Genomic DNA, 21,705 nt, shown 5'->3' on the forward strand with positions numbered 1-21,705 from the left:
AGCCTGGCTGGCGGACCGGGCATGTGTGCTTCCTCCAGCTCCGGGCTCAGAAAATCCACATCCTTGTGCGTCTTCCCCACTACGGCAGCTGAGTGACCTTGAGCGTGTCATGGCTCTTGATCTGATTGCTCTTCTTGAAAATGGACATAATTTTAGAACACAGCATCTAGAGCGGCTGTGAAGATCAAGAGTCAAGTATAAGGAAACTACGAAGCGTCATTCAGCGTAAAGCACAGGCGTCCCCCAGACGCCAGCCCCGGGCTGGATACAGAGCAGATGCTTCCCGAATAACTGAAGAACAGTGCTTCTCAACTGGGGGCGATTTTCATATCCTAGGGGACATTGAGTGATACCTGGAAACATTTTTATTGGTCACAACTGAGTAGGGGTGGCTATGGCGTCTACTCGGCAGAGGCCAGGGATATTGCTGAACGGCTTACAGTGGTAGGACAGCCCTCACAGCAACGAATTATCTAGAATTGTCTGAACCAGTGGTGCTGGATCAGAAGCCCTGCTGTGGATGAACAAAAGTGTGAAATGATATCTGTAGGTACAGACATGGTTTGTCGTTCCAGAAAGGCGAAAGCTGTGGCTGGGAAGTTGACCATCAAGATACCACTTGACCAAGAACGGCAGCCCCTGGGGTTAAATGAGAGGGTCATGCCCAGATTTGATAAGTTGAAAACATTTTATTTCAATTCTATCCTTGGGAGGCAGCATAAATAATCACAGAAGACCACAAAGGTCAATGGGGAAGAAAAAAAAGGTCCAGAAGTGTGAGGAGATGAGAACGGACACTGTCTAGCTGCGGGGGGTGGAGGGCCCGGAGACCCTGCTTTAGCTGGCCCAGAGGGTGGAGGGTTCTTGGAGCAAAAGCCTGAGGGCTGGGGGCTTTCCCTGCCCAGGTGACCTGGAGGGGCTGAGGGAGCCCCGGCCTCGGTGGAGGGATGTACTGCAGGGTGGCCACGGGAAAAGCAGGGGTGGAGCACAATGCATCTAGTAGATCCTAGCTAATGAGAGAGGAGTGGACACCCATTTCTTGACCCCCAGGCCAGATCTCGCCCCCAAATTGTGACTTTTCTGACAGCAGTGTTTATAGACTCTGTGGGTAGTGGGACGTGGCGGGAGAAGATAAGGAAACAAAAATGTGTAGACGACCCAATGAACTACGGCGTCTCAAAGAGTCCTGTGACCTTGGGCCACTTCTGTGTCCTCATCTGCAAATGGAGAGAATGCTTCCCACCTCTTGGAGCGGAGGTGAGGCTTAAATGAGATCCTACGGGTCAAAGAACCGTGTAAACTTTAAAGTGCTATACGGACGTGAGGGGCTGTGGTCCTTCTAGGAGCGTAAGGCTGAAAGTGGCTGAGACAGCAGTGGTGAGAGACGCGCGCGGAGCATCCCTCGAAGTGATCGGACCCCTGCTCTGCCGTCCCCAGGGCCGAGCTCCACCCTTCTCAGCCTCGGCTTCCAGGAGGAAGGGGCCTCATCTGAGGGAGTCCCCTGGGGAGGGAGAGCAGAGGGTGGGGGCCGGGGCACCGAGTGGGAAGGGCCTCAACTGGGCAGTGTGACACATTGGCACTACTGGTGTTGGGCAGATGGTAGCAGTGGCTTCCAGTTCTCTTTCTCCACAGAGACTTGGGCACTGGGGAAGCCCCCATGGGATTGGCATCTTGATGCAGTGGGAAGGGCCCCGGCCCGGAGTCTGGACACACTGGGTCCTGGTCCTGGGTCAACTGTTGACCTTCTGGGTGACTTAGTGAGTCACTTCCCCATTGCAACCCTCAGTTCCGTCCTTCGTAAAATGGGGACACTATTCCCTACCCTGCCTACCTCACAAATTAAACGGGAAAGGGGTGTTCCAAGAGCTTTGAAGAGAATCATGGGAAGGCAAGGGGTCATTATGGCCTTGGTGAGCAATCCTCTTAATTCCCTGAAGACAAGAGAGAGGGGGCAAGGGACAGAAAGGAGCTGGGCTGCTTGCAGCCCTTGTCAGGTGAGTCAGGCTTGCGGGGCTGCCAGGGAGGGGAGGGAGGTGCGGGGAGGGGAGGCCGAACACCCCAGGCCTGGAATCCAGCCCTTACGGTGCACTCGGCAGGGATGCTGTGAGCCCCGGCCAGGAGGGCCGAGATGTCCTGGCAGCCCCTTGGCAGGGGAATAGTTCAAGTTCTCCATCTCCTGGGGGCCTGGCTTGGCCCTCTGCCCCCCGGTTCATTGAGGGCACCCGGCAGGGAGTCTGTGGTCTCTGCCCCTCCGAGGGGTGGCTGAGGCTGCTGGGGTGGCAGGGAAAGGGCAGGTCTCCAGCCACAGGTCTCCAGGAGAGGCTGAGGACTTTCTCAGCAGGAGGTCGAGAGGTCCAAGGTCAGCTTCCAGGCCTCAAGGTGGCAGGCGGGGTCCTCGGGCTGTCCCCAGCTCCAGGCCCGGCTCTGTGTCTGGGGGCGCCGGAGAAGGGGGAGTGAAGGGGCGCGTGGAAACCGCGGCGAGGTCGGAGGTCAGCTGAGAAGGCAGCCCCGCCGGGAGCTAACAGTTCTTGGGGCTGTTGAGCAAGTTTCTCAGCTCCAGCTGCAGCTGCCGAATGCGGATGTCCTTCTGGGCCAGCTCCTCTTTCAACCGCCGGATCTCATCCTGCTGCCGGAAGAACATTCGGAGGAGCTGGGGCGGCGAAGAGAGGGGCGGCGGGGCCGCCGGAGAAAGCAGGTGAGACGGCGATTTTGCAAGTGGGTGTCACGCCCCGCTCCCCCCGCCCCGGCCTCCACCCCTTGTCCCCGGGCTTCCCCCTGACCCTCTTTAGTATCCCCAGAGGCTCTTGTGCCTGCAGCGTGCCCTTCTCCAGACCCAGCTCACGGGCTCCCACTTCCCCTGGGAGTCCAACACCGCCCCCCCTTCCCAAATATCTCCAGCTCACCCTTTTAGGGGTGCAGACAGAATACTCTTGTTTACCATTCTGAAGGGGCAACTTTCTACAATGTTTTGTATCCTTCTCTTCTCAGGGAAGCCGAGGATGCAGAATGGAAGCCAGCTTTTCTGCCACCAAGGGCCACACCGCACCCCGATTCGCTGGCTGGGGTGGACACGGGCAAGCAGAAGGCTGGGACAGCCCTTCCCTGAGACAAGGCCCTGGATTCACCAGTCCCGCCCCTTCCACCAGAACACAGACGGACAGGTGCTGGCAAAACCACTGAGTCCCGCAAAGCAGCGGGCCACGTGAGGACCCCCCACCCTTGGACGGAACGTTCCTGACACGCACTTGGGGGTGTCCTCCCACTCCCTGGTGTGAGCCGCACTGGATCGTGTATACTTTAGTGAGATGGGAGCGACTCTGGAGGAATGCTGCGGACAGAGACTTGTCGTTCCATGAAAACTAAGCTGCTCGCTTTAGATAAAGCGGGTGGTAACCGAGTGGCTCCTGAGTTCCGGGCAGGTGGGCGGTATAAACATAAAGGCTTGGCAATAGTTGATATCTTACAGATGGTCCCGGAGTGGTGACCTGGCTGGATGGGTTTGTCAAAACTCACGGAGCTGGACACTACAAAGGACGGTTTTTACCACAGGGAAATTAGACCTCAATAAATCTGTCTTAAGCAAGAAAAAAATGGGGGAGCACTCCGAAAAAACCCTCAGGCTTTGTTTTCTTGCTCTACCTCGAAGGAATCGAAACTGCCATTTGGAACGAAAGGATGATTTCTTTGTGAAAGACATAGATTCCCAAACAGGAAGCTCCTCAAAGAAAAGTCTTGGTCCTGCGTCAAAATAGGATTTACATATTTATTTATTTTACCGTGTTAGTCTATGTGCTGCCGAAGTGAGCACTGTTTACTTAATGCATTAAATGAAAATGAATGGTTTAGGGGCGCCTGGGTGGCACAGCGGTTAAGCATCTGCCTTCGGCTCAGGGTGTGATCCTGGCGTTCTGGGATCGAGCCCCACGTCAGGCTCCTCCGCTAGGAGCCTGCTTCTTCCTCTCCCACTCCCCCTGCTTGTGTTCCCTCTCTCGCTGGCTGTCTCTATCTCTGTCGAATAAATAAAATCTTTAAAAAATAAAAAAAAAGAAAATGAATGGTTTAAAGAATGTCTCTATCATTTGTATGATTCTTTCTTTAACTGGCTTTTTTTTTTTTTAACCAACCGATCAGTCCTGGTTACATCTTTTTGAAGCGATGACGTGTTATTTGCCCTGCATTAAATGATTCCATACACGCCTGTGGCTTCCAAGTTCTCAAATTCCTTTGCATCAATTTTTGGTCAGCTTTTGTTTTTTGTTTTTTGTTTTTTTTAATATTTTATTTATTTATTTGACAGAGAGAGAAAGCCGGCGAGAGAGGGAACACAAGCAGGGGGAGTGGGAGAGGAAGAAGCAGGCTCCCAGCAGGGAAGCCTGATGTGGGGCTCGATCCCAGAACGCCGGGATCACGTCCTGAGCCGAAGGCAGACGCTTAACGACTGCGCCACCCAGGCGCCCCAGCTTTTGTTTAAAAAAAACAAACAGTTTTATCGAGGTGTAATTCACATACCCTAAGTTCCACTCCTTTGAAGTGTACGATGAACTGATTTTTAGTAAAATTCAGAGTTGTATTAAGTCTCCTCCCCTGGATCGAGCTACCGGTTTCTCTTCACACGTAGACCCACGTGTCCACCATTTACAGTCCATTTTTCTAATTGGTTGTTTCCCATTGGCTGCGATGGTTTAAATTGTGGGTAAACCCAGAGTCAAAAGGCTCTGGGCAGATTTCTTTGCAATAACAAAGAAGCACAAGCTTCAGTGCAGACAGACTGTGGGCTCTGTGTTGCCTGCTCGGAGACCCTTGAAAATTTCCCTCTGGGTCCTCAGTTTCCCCGTTCATATAAACAAGCTTTAATGAAATGTTACTTGATTTCACAACTGCTCAACCCCCCCTCCCCCACATGGGCTCCAGAACTGAGCTCGGGCTCTTGGTAGGGCCCCCCCGGGGCTATCCCAGCAACTCAGGTACCTGTTACCTTCTCAGGGTGCTTACAAAAATTTTTTTTTAATGGAAAATGCCGAATAGATACAAAAGTGGAAAGGTTAGCACTATGAACTTCCAAGTACTCACCAATCGGCTTCAAGAAAGAATATGCGGCCATTCTTGGTTTATCTCTACTCCTACCCGCTTCACCTGCTCCACTTCTTTCAGAAATTATTTTGAGGCAAATCTCATTTCTCACTTGATTCCATCCAATCCTAAACATTTGACCATCCCTCTATAATGGTACTAAATATATTTTATAGCAATTATCAGTTTACCTTTCAAATTTCCCTATAAGACTGTGAGGTCTTGGAGGTCAGGAATAATCTTTTTATGAATAACAGTGATAATCGTAAGTTGGTGTGACAAGAGACCTTTAAGATGGCCCCGACATTACCCCACCCCTCAAGGGTGGACTGGACCTAGTAACTTGCTTCAGATGAATAGAAGATGGCAGAAGTGGTGGGCTGTCATTCCCAAGGTTAGGTTACAAAAAGACTGTGACTCTCCCATCTTGGACACCTTCTCTTGCTCACTCTGAGGGAAGCCAACCGCCATGTTGTGAGCTGCCCTGCTGAGAGGTCCATACGGTTAGGGCCTGAGGGAGGCCTCTGGCTGATAGTCCATGGGGAACTGAGACCCTCAGTCCAACAACCCGTGAGGAAATGAGTCCTTCCAGCGGCCATGTGAGTGAACTTGGAAGCAGATCCTTCCCCGGCTGAGCCTTCAGATGTGGCTGCAGCCTAGCCGCCAATTTAACTACAAGGTCTCACGAGAGACCGTGAACCATGGTGTCCGTTCTGAGATACTATGAGATAATAAATATTTGTGGGTTTAAGTCACTAAGTTTTGGGGTGACGTCTTACATAGCAATAGATAACTAATACAGGGAGCCTCATTGAGCACTTCCTATGGGCCAGGACGAGTGCTAGACCCTTAGGAAATACCTTGTGTTATTCCTATGTGTTATCCCACCCCCCCACCCCCCACCGAACTTTACCATGAGAAAGACAGGAAACCTGCATGGGCACAGCCGGGCAATAGCAGAACCGGGACTCAGATGCGGGTGGCTCCATGCAGCCCATCTCTACTTGAGCTGCATCAAGCCAAGTCCTGGCACAGGGCAGGCACCTGTGGACCCTGGCTGAGCCGAACTCTGTCCCTGGCACCAGGGCCTGGTGGTACAGTCGAGAGGGGAGAGGACTTCGGGGGGCATGGATAAGCCCCAGCTATGGTTGCCCCTGAATGAGCTGCTCCCATTCTAAAGGGTGCAAAGTACCTTCATAAACACAGCCTCTTCCCCCCAAACAGGGAACTGTCAGACCCCATCCGGCCACAATGCCAGGGAGGAAGGCATGATGTAAGGCATGAGGCCAGCATTTCCTCTGTTGGTCAGCAATTTATAACTCCTGTAACAGCAAGTGACAGCCCCGCTCTGAAATGAGACGCGGGACTGTGTGGGTTAGTGAGGGCTGGGGTGGGGTGGGGGCATCAATAGCGCTACCATATCCCAGCCTTTATTTATTGGGGTCAGAGGCAACGGAAGCCAATAGCAGGCTACTTATGGTATTTGTCACAGAAAGAAAAATGCCCCAGATGGAGCCAGCTGAAAGGCCTGAAGCCCATAATTGAAATGTAAAGGTCTCGCTCTTCCAGGACCTGGAGAGGGAATAACTTATATTCCTTACCTCGTTCTCTGTCCTGGGCGGGACATTCTCTAATAAATCTATTCCATTGACCACAACGCTCTTCTTTTCTTTGATGGGAGCCTTAAATACCATTTTTGAGGACTTCTTATAGCCTTCCTTCAAAGACATCAGCACAGGATCTAAGAAAGGCAAGGGAAACGTTCATGCTGACAATTTGGTGGCGCGTCAAGGAGCGATGTCTTTCATTCACACCATGCTTGACAGCTGGCCGAGCGTGGGGGGTGTAAAGAAGGACGCTACGCAAAGGGCAATGGGTGAACCAGAGTGAAGGCAAAAGCTGCCGTCTCCAAGCCTCTCCTGGGAAGCCCACCCCCTGCAGTACCTCGGTTGATGCCCCCCAGCCATTCATCGGGGGTCAGAGCTGGCTCCGTGCCCGGCGTCATGGGGTAAATATCTTCCTGGTAGGAATCCGACTGCAGTGGGGGGAGCAGAAGGGGGACAGATGGGGGCCGCTGAAAGAACCCCTGCTTTTCAGCAGCCCCTCCTTGCAGACCTCTCACCAGGCTCCGGCTGTCCTGCCTCCAAGCCTCAGCCCTCGGGCGTCTCCCGATTGGAATCCCCACCCAGCATTTGTCAGCAAGCCAGACTGTCCCCACCCTGGAACCGCCCTGATCTTACCCCCCCCCACCCCCCCCCCCCCCCGCCACCACCCAAATTGGGCCCGGAGTCCCCAGTCCACAGGACCTTCTTCTTCTGGGTTCCTCAGGTGTCAGTCTGTGGCGAGCCAGCTAGGATTCAATGTGGGGGGTCCCTTTGGAGCCCAGCGCAGCCCCACTCACCCTCCGGGGCACAATCATGGAGATGGGCTCGATGAGGCCCTTGAGAGTCACCAGCTTATAGAAGCGGAACACCTCGCACGCTGACACGTCCAGCCCATGCTTCGGCATGACCCCTGCGGACAGGCACACGCAGCTCCATGGGTCCGGGCTGCCCCCGTCAGCGCCCCTCCTCCCTGAGCACTTAGGAGGCAAGGATCTATGCACAGGGCAGCAGGTGCTCTGGGGGCTTCTCGAGCCAGGCTCTGTGTCTGGGTGGTACCATCTCAGATCAGGCCCTCGGGCCAGACCTGGCTCACCAAGTGCCCGCTTTAGAATGGGGGCCTTTTGTAACTGGGAGGAGCTATTGAAATATTCGAGTCTATTCCATTCTTTTGACGGATGAGACTCCTGCCGGTCTAGGGAAAGGGGTTTGCTGCAGGTCACAGAGGATGGCTGGGGCTGGGCCACTGAGCCTGTCACCTTCTAAAATACACTAGCTTCCCTCAGCCTCTGTGTTTGGTTCTCAGAGAGAGCGGAGGAGAGAGAAACCTTTCTCCATGAGCCCTCCAGCCTGAGAGTGCTGTCCCGTCGTACATCTGGGGCCGACAAGGGTGTGTGTGTGTGCGTGCGTGCGTGTCCTACTATCCACGTGTGTGCACTGGCCACCGTGTTCCTAACAGCGGTGTCTGCTATATACCGACTGAGGAATCTGAACGGTGTGGGGTTTGGAACGCAAGCTTTGGGGTCAGACGCACCTGGTTCTGAGTCTTGACTCTGCCCCTCCCTCTGGCTGGGCGACCCAGGGCAAATCTCTGCATCTCTGAGCTTCAGGTTCCCTGGCTGGTTAGAGGCGGACAGCAGGACCCTTCCTGAGATGGTCAGGGGACTGAGCGAGAAGATGCTCATTGACTGCCTGGCCTCATCGTGAGCACAGATAACGTTAGTTTCTTTTTCCCTGATGTGAAACTGAGTTAAGGTCCCAGCTCTCCTTGACCAGAATGGAAAGCTGCTCTTAGAGATAAAGGAATTCTGGGAGCTGGAAGGAGGTACTGTAAAGGTACCCAAGTGGAATTTAGAGCCAGCAGTCCTGGCTTTGAATTCTGGCTCTGCCATTTAGGGTCTATGCGACCTGCCTAGGGTGAGTTGCTTAGCCTCTCTGAGCCTACGACAAGTGCTTGGCTCATGGCAGACGCTCCACAGTGGCCACAGGCGAGGGGGAGAGGAGAAACAGTTCTCCCTGCTTCCTCCCTCCTCCTCCCTCTTCCTCAAGTCCTGCTGACCCTACTTCCTAAAGGGATTCATCACCCCATCTTCCTGCCCCCCTCACCAGCTACCATCCTTTCTTGGCTAGAAGGCCACAGTGGCCTCCAAATTGGTCTCTCTGCCTCCCTCCTGTCCTTTCCAAATCCATTCTCCCTACAGAAGCCAGAGCAACCTTAGACTAACATCTCAGATCGCATCACGCTGTCCCATCTCCCACCTGTCTGCCGAAGACAAAGAAAACCCTCCAGTGAGTTCCCAGTAAAACCCAAACTCCTTCCCCTGTGTAACGGTTCACTGTACGTGTCCGTGGGCTCTGGAAAGAAGGTCACCCTCCCCAGGGTGGATGGGTATCATCTAAACCGCGGAGGGTCTGAACAGAGCAAAAGGGAGAGGAAGGAGGAAGTCACTCCTTTTCTTCCTGCCTCCCTGTCGGAACTGGGACCGCTCATGTCGTCTTCTCCTGCCCTTAGACTGGGATTCGCACCATCAACTCCCTTGGTTCTCGGGTCTTTAGACTTGGACTGAATGACACCGTCAGCTTTCCTGGGTCTCCAGGAAGCCAGCAGATCATGGGACTTTTTCTTAAGATTTTATTATTTATTTGCGAGAGAGAGGGCATGAACAGGGGGAGGGGCAGAGGGAGAAGGAGAAGCACACTCCCCGCTGAGCAGGGAGCCCAACACGGGGTTGGATCCCAGGACCCTGAGATCATGACCTGAGCCAAAGGCAGACGTTTAACCAACTGCGCCACCCAGGTGCCCCAGTCATGGGACTTCTCATCCTCCGTAGTTGTGTGAGCCAGTTCCTCATAAATCCATATATATATATATATATATATATATATATATATATATATATATGGATTTCTAATATATATATATATATATGTATATATATTTCTTCCCCCTGTTTCTCTGGAGACTCCTTCAAGAATACATCCTTCTAATCCATCCCATGGCGTCTGGCCCCTGCCCTCAGCTCCAGATTCACGTCCCAACCCTCTCCCCATCTTCTGCTACATTACAGAGCCTATACTTAGTCATACTGATTTCCGTTCTGTTTCTAGAACCTGCCAGGCTCATTCTTGCCAAGGGACTTTGCACCAACTTCTCCTTCTGCTGGCCCTACTCTTCCCCCTTCCTGCCTTTCAGATCTTGGCTTAAAAGGTCACCTCCGCAGCGAGGCCTTCCCTGACTACCTGGTCCCAAATAGGCCCTAGTTGCTCTCTGTTCTTATATGAATCTCTGCCTAGAATTTATGACCATCCAGGATTTTCCTCCCTTATTTGTTTATTATCTGTCTCCCTTTAATGGAATGTGAGTTCCACGAGAGTAAGGCTGGGTTCTGTATTTTGTACCACTGCGTCTAGGGGCTGCTCCCCAGTGTTTGTTGAATGACTATGTGAAAGAGCAGGAGGAACCAGGTGTTCTGCCAAGTGCTCTATCTAAACTTTATAATAGCCCTACCTGAAGGTAGGTTTGATTTTCCCTATTTCACAGATGGAGAAACTGAGCCTCAGAAGGGTGAGGTATACAGTTGAGTCTGAATGTAAACCTAGGTCTGACTCTAAAGTCCAGGCTGCTTTTTATTCTGCTCAATGAAGAGGTAGGTGACAGTGAAGAGGAGGAGAAGATAGAGTCGGGGAAGGCTGACGTCAAAGGAATGGTCACTGGGACTTCAGGCATATCTCTGGGCCGCCATCTTGCTGTCAGTCCCTGAGGTGGGCTCTCGGGCCCTTCCAGCACTGGCGACCTGGAAGCCGGCTCTCAGGCCCTATCCGTAACACCAGACGCCCAGGGAACAAGCCAGACTCAGGCTCCAAGATAAGGAGGGAACGGAGCCCCGGAAGAAACTTCTTCCAACTGGGTGATTCCGACCCCAAACAGGGAATTGCTGAATGACGCGTGCTGTCAGTGTTAGCTGACAGGAATGAACATTTTGCTGTAAGGCTTTAGTGGTGGAATGTGGGGTGTTAAGAACATCTCACCCCTGCCCTGACTCGTGACGCTCCGTCAATCCTGGGCCCTCTGTAGGATTTGCCTAAACACCGGGGAGCCTGGGGGTGCAGGGATGGGGACCCCCTGGAACTTTCTCCTGTCCTCTCAGGCAAGAACAGAGCTGTTCCCAGACCCGGGAGGCCTGGCTTCCCAAAGGCTTCGGGAAAGGGTCTGGGCCTAGACCTTAGACCAGGGTGTCAGGCCCCGTGGACTAGCAGTCCGTCAGGTGGGCGCTGACGGGCTGGCTGAAGAGGGCAGGCTGACCTGAGGGCCAGCAGCTGTGGGTCCTCTTCTGATGGCCCAGGAGCTGTGGGCTTCTGAGTCTGCTAGTTCATTTCAAGGCACGGGTGACCCGTGAGCCAAACGACCGGTTTCTCGTTCCGCAGCATCACAGCCAAGGAAGCCTCTGGAGCCCCCCCCCCCTTACCTAGGCCTTTCTGCGGGGCTGGGGAGCGGAACTCCATGAGGTAACTCAGGAAGGGCTTCTCAGTGCTGATCTCGTAGTACCGGATGTTTCCATCTCCCTGGGGGCAGGGAGAGAGGGAGGGAGGTGAGCAAAGTGGGGGGTGGTCCCGGGGGTCTGCTAAAGGAAGCCTCTGCTGTGCCTCAGGGGTGGTCAAAAGGCCAGGGAGACCTGGGCTCTAGACCCAGGGCCGGCTGCCCCAGGGCACTGAGGGGGGTGGTGGGGTGGGGACGCCGTGTGTGTAGACAGCGCTTCTGATACACGAGGCCATATTTGCCAAAGAGCACCTGGCAGGTGCCTCAAATGTCACCATGAGTCACTGTCCTCTACACTTCTGGCTCTGATCCTTATTCCGGTGCAAACCCCAGGGCACCTCTGATGTCACTGACACTTCAGTGGGAATGAATGGCAGACCCGTGGGCGGGTTCTGGTGGAGGAGAGTGAGAGCCCGAGGGGATGAGCAGGAAAGCCCAGAGAGGTTGGCCTGGCTCTTCTTAGGGGGCAGGGCAGGAGCAGGGACCCAGTGGGGCGGGTTCTCCCACAGGCTGCCCCAGCGCCTCCCGCCCCTCATCGTCCACTACCTTTCCAGCCAGGTAGAGCATGTGGGTGTCAGCATCGTAGAAGGGGAACAGGAGGCCTGACAGCCCATCAATTTCCTCCTCGATCAGGGGCATGGACAGGTCCTCCTGGGGGGATGGAGACCGGTATCAACCTATGTCCCGGCAAGATGGCCCCTTACCGCCTTCCCTGACCCCGGCAGAGCCCCCAGAGCGACCACCCTTCCATGTCAGCAGCGGCCTCCCTGTGGCTGACCTGGTCCCAGAGGGCAATTTGTCTCGTGTTCCACCTGGAGACCCCTGTCGTGAGAAGCCGTTTCATGTTTCCCAGGAACACGACCCGGTTCACTCGGTGGTTTTTGCAGTTTGCCTCCTGGCGGGGACAGAGAGAGCTGGTGAGCCAGGGCCCCGGACACTAGGGAACTGTGGTGGGCTGAATGGGGCCCCCAAAAGCTAGGTCCAGGCCTCCCTCGGTGGCGCCTGTGAGATGGGGTCCTTCACCGCCTTGGATTATCTAAGGGGGCCCTAGAGGTCATCACGAGCATCCTTGGAAGAGGTAAGAAAAAGGGAGGCGCTGCAGACACACAGAGGAGGTGACGTGACTCCGGAGGCCGAGAGCGGAGTGATGCGGCCAACAAGCTGGAGGAGGTGAGGGAGGGTTCTCTCCCGGAGTCTCAGGGGGAGCGCAGCCTTGACTTTGGACTTCTGGCCTCGGCAACTGCGAGAGAAGCACTTCACTGCTGTGGGGATTCCTTCCAGCCGCCAGAGGAGGCCACCGTAGGTGCTGTGGAGCTAAGGGGCCCTGGGGTGGGGAAACTAGGCCTTTCTGCCGTGTCCCAGGGGGTGGGGGTGGGGATGGGGAAGGGGGAGCTGAAGTCAGCTGTGCCAGGGGCTCTCAGCGAGGCATCTCTCCCAGGTGTCACAACAGCACCTACTGGAAGGCATCTCCGAGGTCAAGATGAGGCTCAGGAGCTCAGGGGACTCCCGGGTCACTGCTCCACCTACTGGCTTCACCGGGACTCCTTCTAACCGGGCCAGCCTCCGCCTCCTTCCCCCCCCCCCCCCCCCCCCCGGCCTCTTGGTTCGTGACCCTTCCTTTTCCTCCTAACCCACGACAGTCCTTTGTTGGGATGAGTCAGCATCAGGTCTGAAACCAGAGGCTGGCGGAGCAGCGCAGAGACCCGGGCTGGTGTCCCTTCTGGTCCTGCCCGACGAGGGTAGCCCCCAGGAGCCCCACCTCTCCGGCCCGGGTCGTGTCTGTGGAGCCTGGGTTCTCTGTTCAGCAGTGGCTCTGGGGGCCGCTGGCTGGGCTGGGATTCCAGCTCCACCTGTCTAAGCTTCCATCTCGAACCCTCCCCAAGCCTCGGTTCCCGTGCGAAGCGGGGAGAGTAGCCGTGCCCACGTTAGCAGGCTGTCAGGAGGGATCAGCGAGTCAGGCCGCGGAGCCACATAGCGAGCTCGGAGTCGGGGCTGCTGGACCCTGATGATGCTAGTCGCTCTGAGGGTCGTTACCCATGGTGGTAGTAGATGACTTTCTGCTCTTGCAATTTCGGGCTCTTCCAGGATAAACGGCACCAGGTCAAGCATCAGTCCTTTCTTGCGTAGGAGGCAAACCTCCCATTTCATCCACGTTTTCCGTCCCACCTGGCCCGTGACTGGCACGCGGTAGGTGCTCGGGAAGTGTTCCTCTCTGACTCCCAAACGGCATCTAGCCCTTCCTCACAGTCAAGGCCCAGGAGACTCAAAGACCAAGCTGGAGCTGAATTCGCCGTCAACCTCCCCACGAGGAGCCGTCCCCGGGGCTGGTGCCCTGAGCCATGTCCCTCAGGCTCGTCCCATGCAGGTGGCCGGGCACGAGTCCAGAGCCCCCTCTCCTGGGCCCATATTGGGCAACACCCCGGGATTTGTGCACTGAAGGGGGTCACCCGTTCTGCCCCCCCGAGCAGGCCAGAAGAATCCCACCTGGGGAGAGGGGTACAGTGGGGATGAGAAAGGGTCCCAAGGTCCTTCCCCACGCAGATAAGGCAGGGGCTCTGCGAGCTGAGAAGAACCCAGAACCCAGCGGCTGGCTCTCGGAGGTGCAGGGCAGGTGCGTGGGAGAAGGGGAGCTGGCACAGCCGTTTCCTCTAGGCCCGACTGAGAGCCACGCCCCAGATCCCGACACCTTCCCTTCCCCTCAAAGACTGTGGGGCTTCACCTGTAGGACGCAGCCAGAGCGGGGCTCGATCACGCGAAGCTTCTTGTCCTTGCACGTGGTGGTGAGCAGGCTGCCGTCCGTGTTGAAGGACATGCAGAGGATCACATCCGAGTGGCAGTCTATCATCTTCACCGGCTCTCCCACGTCCAGGTTCCAGATGAGGACCTGCCAGGGGAGGGTGGGGAGGGTGGGCCCTGCGGCTGAGCCCCGAGCTGTCTGTCCCCCGTCTGCACCCGATGGCCCTGGGAGAGACGCCCCATGCAGGGTCGGGCTGTGCTGGGAGGCAGGCCGGGGCGTGAAACTCTGTATCAAAGGCTGACGCTCCCTGTCGCACAAATCCACGGCTGTCCCTCGGCAGAGCCCAGCCCCAGCGTGGGCTCAGTTTCTGCTACGAGCCAGAAGGACTCGTGTTCCCGGCCAGGGTCCCGTGGCCGGCACACCTCTTGGGAGGGCATGCCCTTCTCTTCCCTCCAGCAACTTTGGTTGCTCCTTTTTCCCATCAAGAGGGCAGCAGCCACTTCTAGATTTAAGAAGTGGCTCGGAAGAGGGTGTGGGAAGGAGTGGGCCTTCTCTTCTAATCCATAGGGGCCAGAAAAGCTGGAGAGATGGCCTCTGTGGACCCCGGCAATGATGGGCCCACCGGCGATGCCCAGCCCTGAGTAGCGAATGAATGAATGAATGAATGAACAGACAGATGGGACAATGTTGGTCAACAAGCTCAGGAGAGTAACAGTGCTCCTTACAGGTGGCCCCTAAAGAGAGCACCTCCCCCCCCCCCGGCTGCTGCCGGGCCGCTCACCTTGTAGTCATAGCCGGCGCTGAACAGGATGTTGTTGGTGGTGGGGTGCCACTCGACCAGCCCCACACGCCGGCTGTGCCCGTGCAGCTCCAGGAGAGCCTCGGTCATGTTCCGCTTCAAGCCCCCCTCGGGGATCTCCCAGATCCGCACCTGCAGAGGGGGACGGAGGGCTAAGGCTGGGTGGGCAAGGGCCAGGGGAAGCCCGGGCCGGCCCTCTCCCTCAGACTCCAGGCTTCCCCCAATCTGCGCAGGGGGGCACCCCCGGCCGGTCCAGTGGGCAGAGCCTGACTGAGGGTCTGGGTGAGGCTCCTGGGTGCAACTTCACACAGCAAGCAGCTTTCGGAGACGGCTGTATTTAAGAGCCTATCTCTGCCTCCCTTTCCACGCCCTTCTAAGAGCTCTGATCTCAGCCTGGGCAGCTCTGTTAGTACCACATGGCCCGCTGCTCCTCACCAAGGTGGACAGGAGAGCAGAGGAAAACCCATCTGGGAGGCTGGGAGGCCCAGAGTCTTTCCTGAGAGGTGAGGCTCCAAAGGGTCAGAGACTGAGCAGATGTTTGGAGCCTACACGGGAGGATGGGCAGAGCCTGGGTGCGCCGCGATTTGCAGTCTTGTGGACGCTGGTAAAGAAGCAGAAAGAGGGGCGCCGGGCTGGCTCAGTCGGTTAAGCGTCCGCCTTCGGCTCAGGTCATGATCTCCGGGTCCTGGGATGGAGCCCCAAGTTGGGCTCTCTGCTCAGTAGGGAGTCTGCTTTTCCCTCGGCCTCTCCCCTCTGCTTGTGCTCTCTCTTTCTCTCAAATGAAGAAATAAAATCTTAAAAAAAAAAAAGCAGCAGAAAGGGATGAGGGGCCGAGAGGAGGAGGGGACACATGAGGGAGCAGAGAGCAGAGACCACGTGGCCCCAGAGAGAGGAAGTACGCAGTCTCTCTGCCCTCTTCGAGCACCGTCCTGATTCCTGACATCAGCCCCGCTGGGCTTCATTTCTCGGGCCACACACGCTCTGTCTCGTTGCAATGGTTTCATCCACAAATGGGAGGAAAAACCCTTTGCCTTGCCTTGCCTCCTGGTGGAATAAAATGAGGTGCCGGTTGCCCAGGTTTGTAAACTGTAAAGTGCTCGAAAGACCGAAGGAATTCTAAGCCCTGTTAAAATCGTTGTCATCATGAGCGCTGTTGATTATGCTCTGACTAGAAAGGGAAGAGCACGCGTCACTGCAACTTAGGGCACCTTTGAAGCAAAGCTTTTGAAAAGCTGAACTCCACCCTTGCCAGTAAGGAGAAAAACTGGAAAAACAGCTTTGAGATACCATTTATAATCTTCGAACTGGGAGGTGGGGTGGGGGAGAGCCAGTGTTGGCACGATTATATCCTGGGACTGGTAGATGTAATTGGTGTTGGTAGTATTATAAATGAGAGTGAGTCTTCTGGAAGCAATCTGGCAATCTTTATAGCAGGAACCATAAAGATATTTATGTCGTATTCCTTGATCTGGTAATTTCACTCTGAAAATCCGATATAAGCAAAAGTCTCTGCGTATGAAGGTGTTCACCGCAACGCGGAAAATTTAGCAACTTTCCAAGTGACCAACGGTAGGGGAACAATTTAATATGTTATGTTATTCTGCAATATTAGCTATTCGAGGATAATTCTGAAGCCTGTGAATAAACATGGAACTCCAAAGGCAGTCCTTGGGACAGGGGGGAAGGCTGGGACCTGGGGGGTGCCCCCAAGGAGATTCCCATGGTGATTTCCCTTCTTGTTGTGTCCCCCGAAAGACCCAGCTCCACACATGTAGACGTGGAGGCTTCAGGGTAAGAGAGGCAAGATCAAGCAAAGGTTTGGGCTTACCCTTTAGTGTACTAGTCTCAGTTTAAAGAACATGCCCAAGGGACACCTGAGTGGCTCAGTTGGTTAAGCATCTGCCTTTGGCTCAGGTCATGATCCCAGGGTCCTGGGATCGAGGCCCGTATCAGGCTCTCTGATCAGTCGGGAGCCTGCATCTTCCTCTCTCTCTGCCTGCACTCTGCCTCCCTCTCTGTCAAATGAATAAATAAAATCTTAAAAATAATTTTAAAAACATGCTGGAGAAAAAGGTTATAATTAGGGGACAGTTTAAAACATTTTTCTGACATTGCCATCCCCTGTGGTTGGTCCAGCTCTCCAGAAAAGCCCTGCATGATGGCAGGGGCTGGGGGAGCGAGGCGACACAGAAGGGACCCAGCAGGGCCCGTGGTTTTTCCTCAGTGGGCCCTGCATAGGGCATTCAGAGATGAGGTCTGATCCGAAGTGGAGGAGAGGGTGGAGCAGGGGCCCATGTAGACGACTGCATGGTCACCAATAAGACACAGTCCTCTTGTCCCCCGTGCACTAGAGGAAGGTGACCGTTGAAGAGAGGAGACCAATGCTTGGGTTGGACACGCACCATGAGCACGCACGCCCGCGTGCACACACCTCCCCCACGCCCCCCACTTCTTTCTCTTCTACCCCGCAGGGAGGCTGTTAGATATGTTCTTCTGTAACTTATTTTTTTTTTAAGATTTTATTTATTTATTTGACAGAGAGAGAGACAGCCAGTGAGAGAGGGAACACAAGCAAGGGCAGTGTGAGAGGGAGAAGCAGGGTTCCCACCAAGCAGGGAGCCCAATGCGGGGCTCGATCCCAGGACCCTGGGATCACACCCTGAGCCGAAGGCAGACGCTTAATGACTGAGCCACCCAGGCGCCCCTCCGCAACTTGCTTTTCTGCTGTAACAGGTAGCGAGCATCTTCCCACCCCGGTGCACACGGATTTCCCTTGTCTTAGTGAGCGGCCGGAGGGACATGTGTTGTGTGACTGTGCCGGGATGGGTTGTATCAGTCTCTATTTACAGACATCTGGGCTCTGCCCGCTTTTGTCCCTCTTACGAGTCACTCTGTGCAGAGCAGCCCAGGAATACAAGTTTGGGTGCGAATAGTCCTGTAGGGCACTTGCCTCCAAGGGGCTTCATTTTTTAATAGTTACCGTAAAACTGTCCCCAAAAGCTGTCCCAGTTTTCGCCACCAGAGTCTGAGAGTGCTTCTTTACCTATGTCTCCAACGATACCTTCAGAAATAGGCCTCTGCCCACCCAACAGGTCGAAAATGCCATCTCACTGGCTTTGCATTTCTGTGATTCCTAGAGATACTCGGCATCATTTTCTGTGTCCATTGTTGGCACTTGAGGAGGACGCTCTAGAAGCTTCCAGACTCTAAGGGATGAGATTTCGAGGGTCAGAGTGACAGGCAGGTGTGGAAGCGCTTGGGGGCCAAGGACGCCTCCTACTGCAGCTTGAGGACAGCTGACAAGTACGGACGCACACGAACACTGAGACATCAGTGCAGAAGCGTTGACTGAGGCAGGAGAGCGGTCTCCGGACTTGGAGAAAGATCTCCGAAACAGAGAGGAGAGCCATGGTCATTCCACACACGCCTCTGTGAGCCAGACTCCTGCTAGCTGTGGGGATCACGCTGAGCTCGCCCTGTGCCTGCTCATGAGCAGGACGCAGTGGGGCAGAGAAGAGCCGAGAACCCATGGACACAGAGCTGGAGGGGCCTTGAATCCAGTCTTTGGCTGGGGGACGGTCAAGGGTGGGAGGTTCTGGGACCATCAGGGCTGGAAGACAGCAGGTTGGCCCGTTTGAAAAGAGAGGCTGGGGATGTGGGGAGGGGGAAGGAGACAGAGAAGTGAGCAGCGTGCATGGGTTCGGGCACAGTGGGTGGGAAAAGGCAGGTGGGTCCGCCCGACGGGTGCGGAGCAGGCTGGCAGGTAGCAGAGGAGGCCAGAAGCCGTGTGTGTCACACCCGGTCGCCGAGGCCCGAGAAAGCTGTTTGGGTGAGTCTCAGGAAAAACGCTTCCCCCCCAACCCCCAGCAGCCTAATTCCTGAGCACCCAGGGAAAGCCTGGTGACCACTCCAGGGCTCAGGCTCCTTGTCGAGATGACGAACAGAGACATGTGCGCCGTTTAGAGGCATGGGGCTTAAACGAAACTGGGCTTCGTGTCTTTGTGAGTCTGAGGCTTTCTAGGGTTCCTACCTAGGAACCCAGGGACTAAGCCAAGGGGATGGGGGGCGGGGGGGCTGTGTCTGTGCCCAGGTTCAGCCTCTGGCCGGGATCCAAGTCCCAGGGAGTCGAGGCCTGTAGTGGGAGACCCAGAGAGTAGTTTTCACCAAGAACTGTTGGATGTAGGAACGGTTCCAGGCCGGCCTGGGGGGACCCGATGAAAAATGTCCTGCAGAGAAGGAAAGAGGATAACCTCATTTGATCCCGGGCCACTTCCCTCCCAGTGTTCTCATCTGCACATTGAGGCAATACTAGTTAATCTCCCGAAGGTCTCAGCTTTGACATCATTGAGTATGTCCCTGGGGAGGGGGGAGAGACTGGCTTTGCTCCATCTACTGCTACAGCAAATAGTTGGCCATAGGAGCTCAGAGGAGGAGCTGGAGTTCACAGTGGGCCTAAGTAGCTGGAAAAAGGAATATCAATGCCTCGGTATTCAAGGGATTTGTTTGAAGCAAAGAGAGGATGGGTGTGGGAGGAGCACTGTGGATCTGCTCGGAGGAGGCTGCTTCCACAGGAAACCTGATAGGGCCAGACAAACCGGACTTCTGGAAGGAAGGGGTGGAGAACTGCGGCAAAACGCTCTCTCTAGCAAGCCAGCTGTGCCCTTTCTTAGGTCCCTGGGTCAGAGCCCTGTTTAAGTCAGTCACATTCAATCCAACAAAATCTGCTCGGTGTCTGCCTGGGTCCCACATACTAGACGCGGGCAGCTCACAGGTTCGTGGGGGAGACAGCAGACCGCGCAGACAAAGCCACGGCAAGAGGGCTGATAAGGACGGTTAATAAAACTACAAAACCACGTGCCTGGGGAGGGAGCAGCGGGCCAACAACCTGAGAGCTCTGCAGTCTGACAAGCTCTGTTCAAATCGAGGTCCTGACCTTACTTGGCTGCCCGGTGCCTTCTGTCTCCCCTGGATTGAATCTCACACCTTGGAGAGGCCATGCTTTGTCCTGCTTATCTATCCCCAAAAAGAGAGCAGCTCCCCAGTGCCGGGTATCTAGACATCACCCTTCTGGGGGCACCGACAACCTGCCAGGCCGTCCTGCTGGATGGTGGACTCCTCCATACAGGGGTGCGATCTTTTTTTTTTTTTCTTAAGGTTTTATTTATTTGACAGAGAGAGAGAGGCAGCAAGAGAGGGAACACACACAGGGGGAGTGGGAGAGGAAGAAGCAGGCTCATAGCAGAGGAGCCTGATGCGGGGCTCAATCCCAGAACGCCGGGATCACGCCCTGAGCCGAAGGCAGATGCTTAACGACTGAGCCACCCAGGCGCCCCCAGGGGTACGATCTCCTAAGTCACCACCTTTGCCTTCAGTGCAAGGAACAGTGTCTAGCACATCCCTTTGGAATGCATAAGCCAATGGAAGAATCCTAGAAGCCCAGAAACCGTGCATCAGCAGCAGGCTCAGGAATGAGTCAGCCCCCGACTTGCAGAGAGCAGAGCAGCCCTGACTCTGGCCGGTGCTGAGCTGGGTAGATGGGGAATCAGGGCTGTATTCCTGGTTTGGAAGGGGTGGGGGATTTCTCTCTTGGATTTTGAGGGTCACCGTGCAGCTTTGTCTTTTTTTTGGAAACCAGTGACAGAAGGCCTACCTGGGGGCTCCAAGAGCAAAGAATGAGACGCAGTGGAAAGAGTCCCAGGTCTCTGACTGCCCAGGATCCGTAGAGTTCTTAGTAGACAAGAAACACAAAACACTGGATACTCGTTTGGCTCTGATGCTGAGTCCAATATGATCTCCGTTTCACAGGAGGGCAACTTGTGCCCAGAGAGGTAAAGAAACTGGTTCAAGGTCATGGGCCTGGGAAGTGGCAGAAACCTATAGGCCTGCGGACTCCTGAGCCCGGCTGCTTGATGACAGAGCCACACTGCCACTTGCTCTGCAGTGCCAGGCCCATGGGCGGGGCCTCCATCAGGCCGTTGACCTCTCTTGGGGGCCACTGTCCTTTCCATCTCTGAAAGGGGCACGGTGCTCCCTTCTAGCTCCAAGAGGTGTCAGTTCTCTAGCTCGTGTGCATGCGTGTGTGCGTGTGTGTGTGTGTGTGTGTGTGTGTGTAAGAGAAGGGCAGGGTGGTGGGTGGCTTCTGGTTGCTCCCCACAGGGCTGACATCTTGCCTCATCCCACTCCCAGCTCCTGGGGGAGGGGCATCCTCTCTGGGACGCGGGGGTGGGGTGGGAGGGCAGCCTTTGGATAAAGGAGCAGAGGAAAGCTGCCCAGCTCAGCCCACCAGGGAGAGGGGCCTGCCTCCCTCTCCCCTCTGGGACCACTCTTTCTCTCTCCTTGAGATGTCAGAAACCTCTCCCTTTCTCTGCAGCTGCTGGCCCTCTGGGAAGGCTAGGAGCACGAGGCTGGAAGCCCACAGAGCCCTTCCCTGCCGCCTGCCAGCCACCCTCCCTAGCTGCCGCAGAAGCTATAAAAAGCACAGCCATTTAACAATAGGTGACATCACCCAGCGGCGGAAAGAACTGGATTCTGCCAGATGCCAGGGAGAGTTATGGCCCCTACCTCTCCCGCAGGACATGAGCCCATTGGGAAAGGGCCTGGGTATGTGCCACCGGAACCCTGGAGGGATGGGGTCAGACTCCCAAGGCTCTCCTCGCACTCTGGGGGAGGGGCAGGGCATGGGGCATGGATTTCCCTGGAGGGGTTTTCAGGGATGGGGACTATGGCAAAGGAGCTGGGGAGCAGGGAGGGCTTGCTGGCTGCCTTCAGTGTCCAAGCAGAGGGCAGTGGAGGGGTGGGGGTGGGCCGGGACCTGGAGACCTGGGCCAGACCCGCTCCAACAGCTACCCTCTAGCTCCCAGCCCCCATGAGGAGCACGGTGCCTGGCGCTTAGGTCTGCGGACTGGCCTCCCCAACCTGGTTCCGGATGTCGTGTCTGCTGTGCATAAGTTGACCATTTGGG

At 55.5% G+C, this 21,705-nt stretch overlaps 1 protein-coding gene across 1 annotated transcript in view; it reads right to left on the reverse strand.

Annotated features, from left to right (window-relative positions):
- Positions 1-675: 675 nt before the first annotated feature.
- The window catches only part of CORO2B (coronin 2B), a 127,191-nt gene continuing 106,161 nt past the window's right edge, over positions 676-21,705 (reverse strand). Inside the window, exons 4-12 of the mRNA XM_045810663.2 lie at positions 14,727-14,876; positions 13,928-14,092; positions 11,987-12,103; positions 11,755-11,859; positions 11,138-11,234; positions 7,472-7,584; positions 7,015-7,105; positions 6,672-6,811; positions 676-2,650 (exon numbers count right to left, since the gene is read on the reverse strand). Of these exons, the coding sequence (XP_045666619.2) occupies positions 2,519-2,650; positions 6,672-6,811; positions 7,015-7,105; positions 7,472-7,584; positions 11,138-11,234; positions 11,755-11,859; positions 11,987-12,103; positions 13,928-14,092; positions 14,727-14,876 (1,110 nt within the window). The 3' untranslated portion in view covers positions 676-2,518. The remainder of the gene's footprint in view (positions 2,651-6,671; positions 6,812-7,014; positions 7,106-7,471; positions 7,585-11,137; positions 11,235-11,754; positions 11,860-11,986; positions 12,104-13,927; positions 14,093-14,726; positions 14,877-21,705) is intronic.

This window comes from Ursus americanus, chromosome 28 (assembly GCF_024610735.1).
Source record: "Ursus americanus isolate L20-20 chromosome 28, mUrsAme1.1.p, whole genome shotgun sequence".
In the NCBI taxonomy this organism is placed as follows: domain Eukaryota; kingdom Metazoa; phylum Chordata; class Mammalia; order Carnivora; family Ursidae; genus Ursus; species Ursus americanus.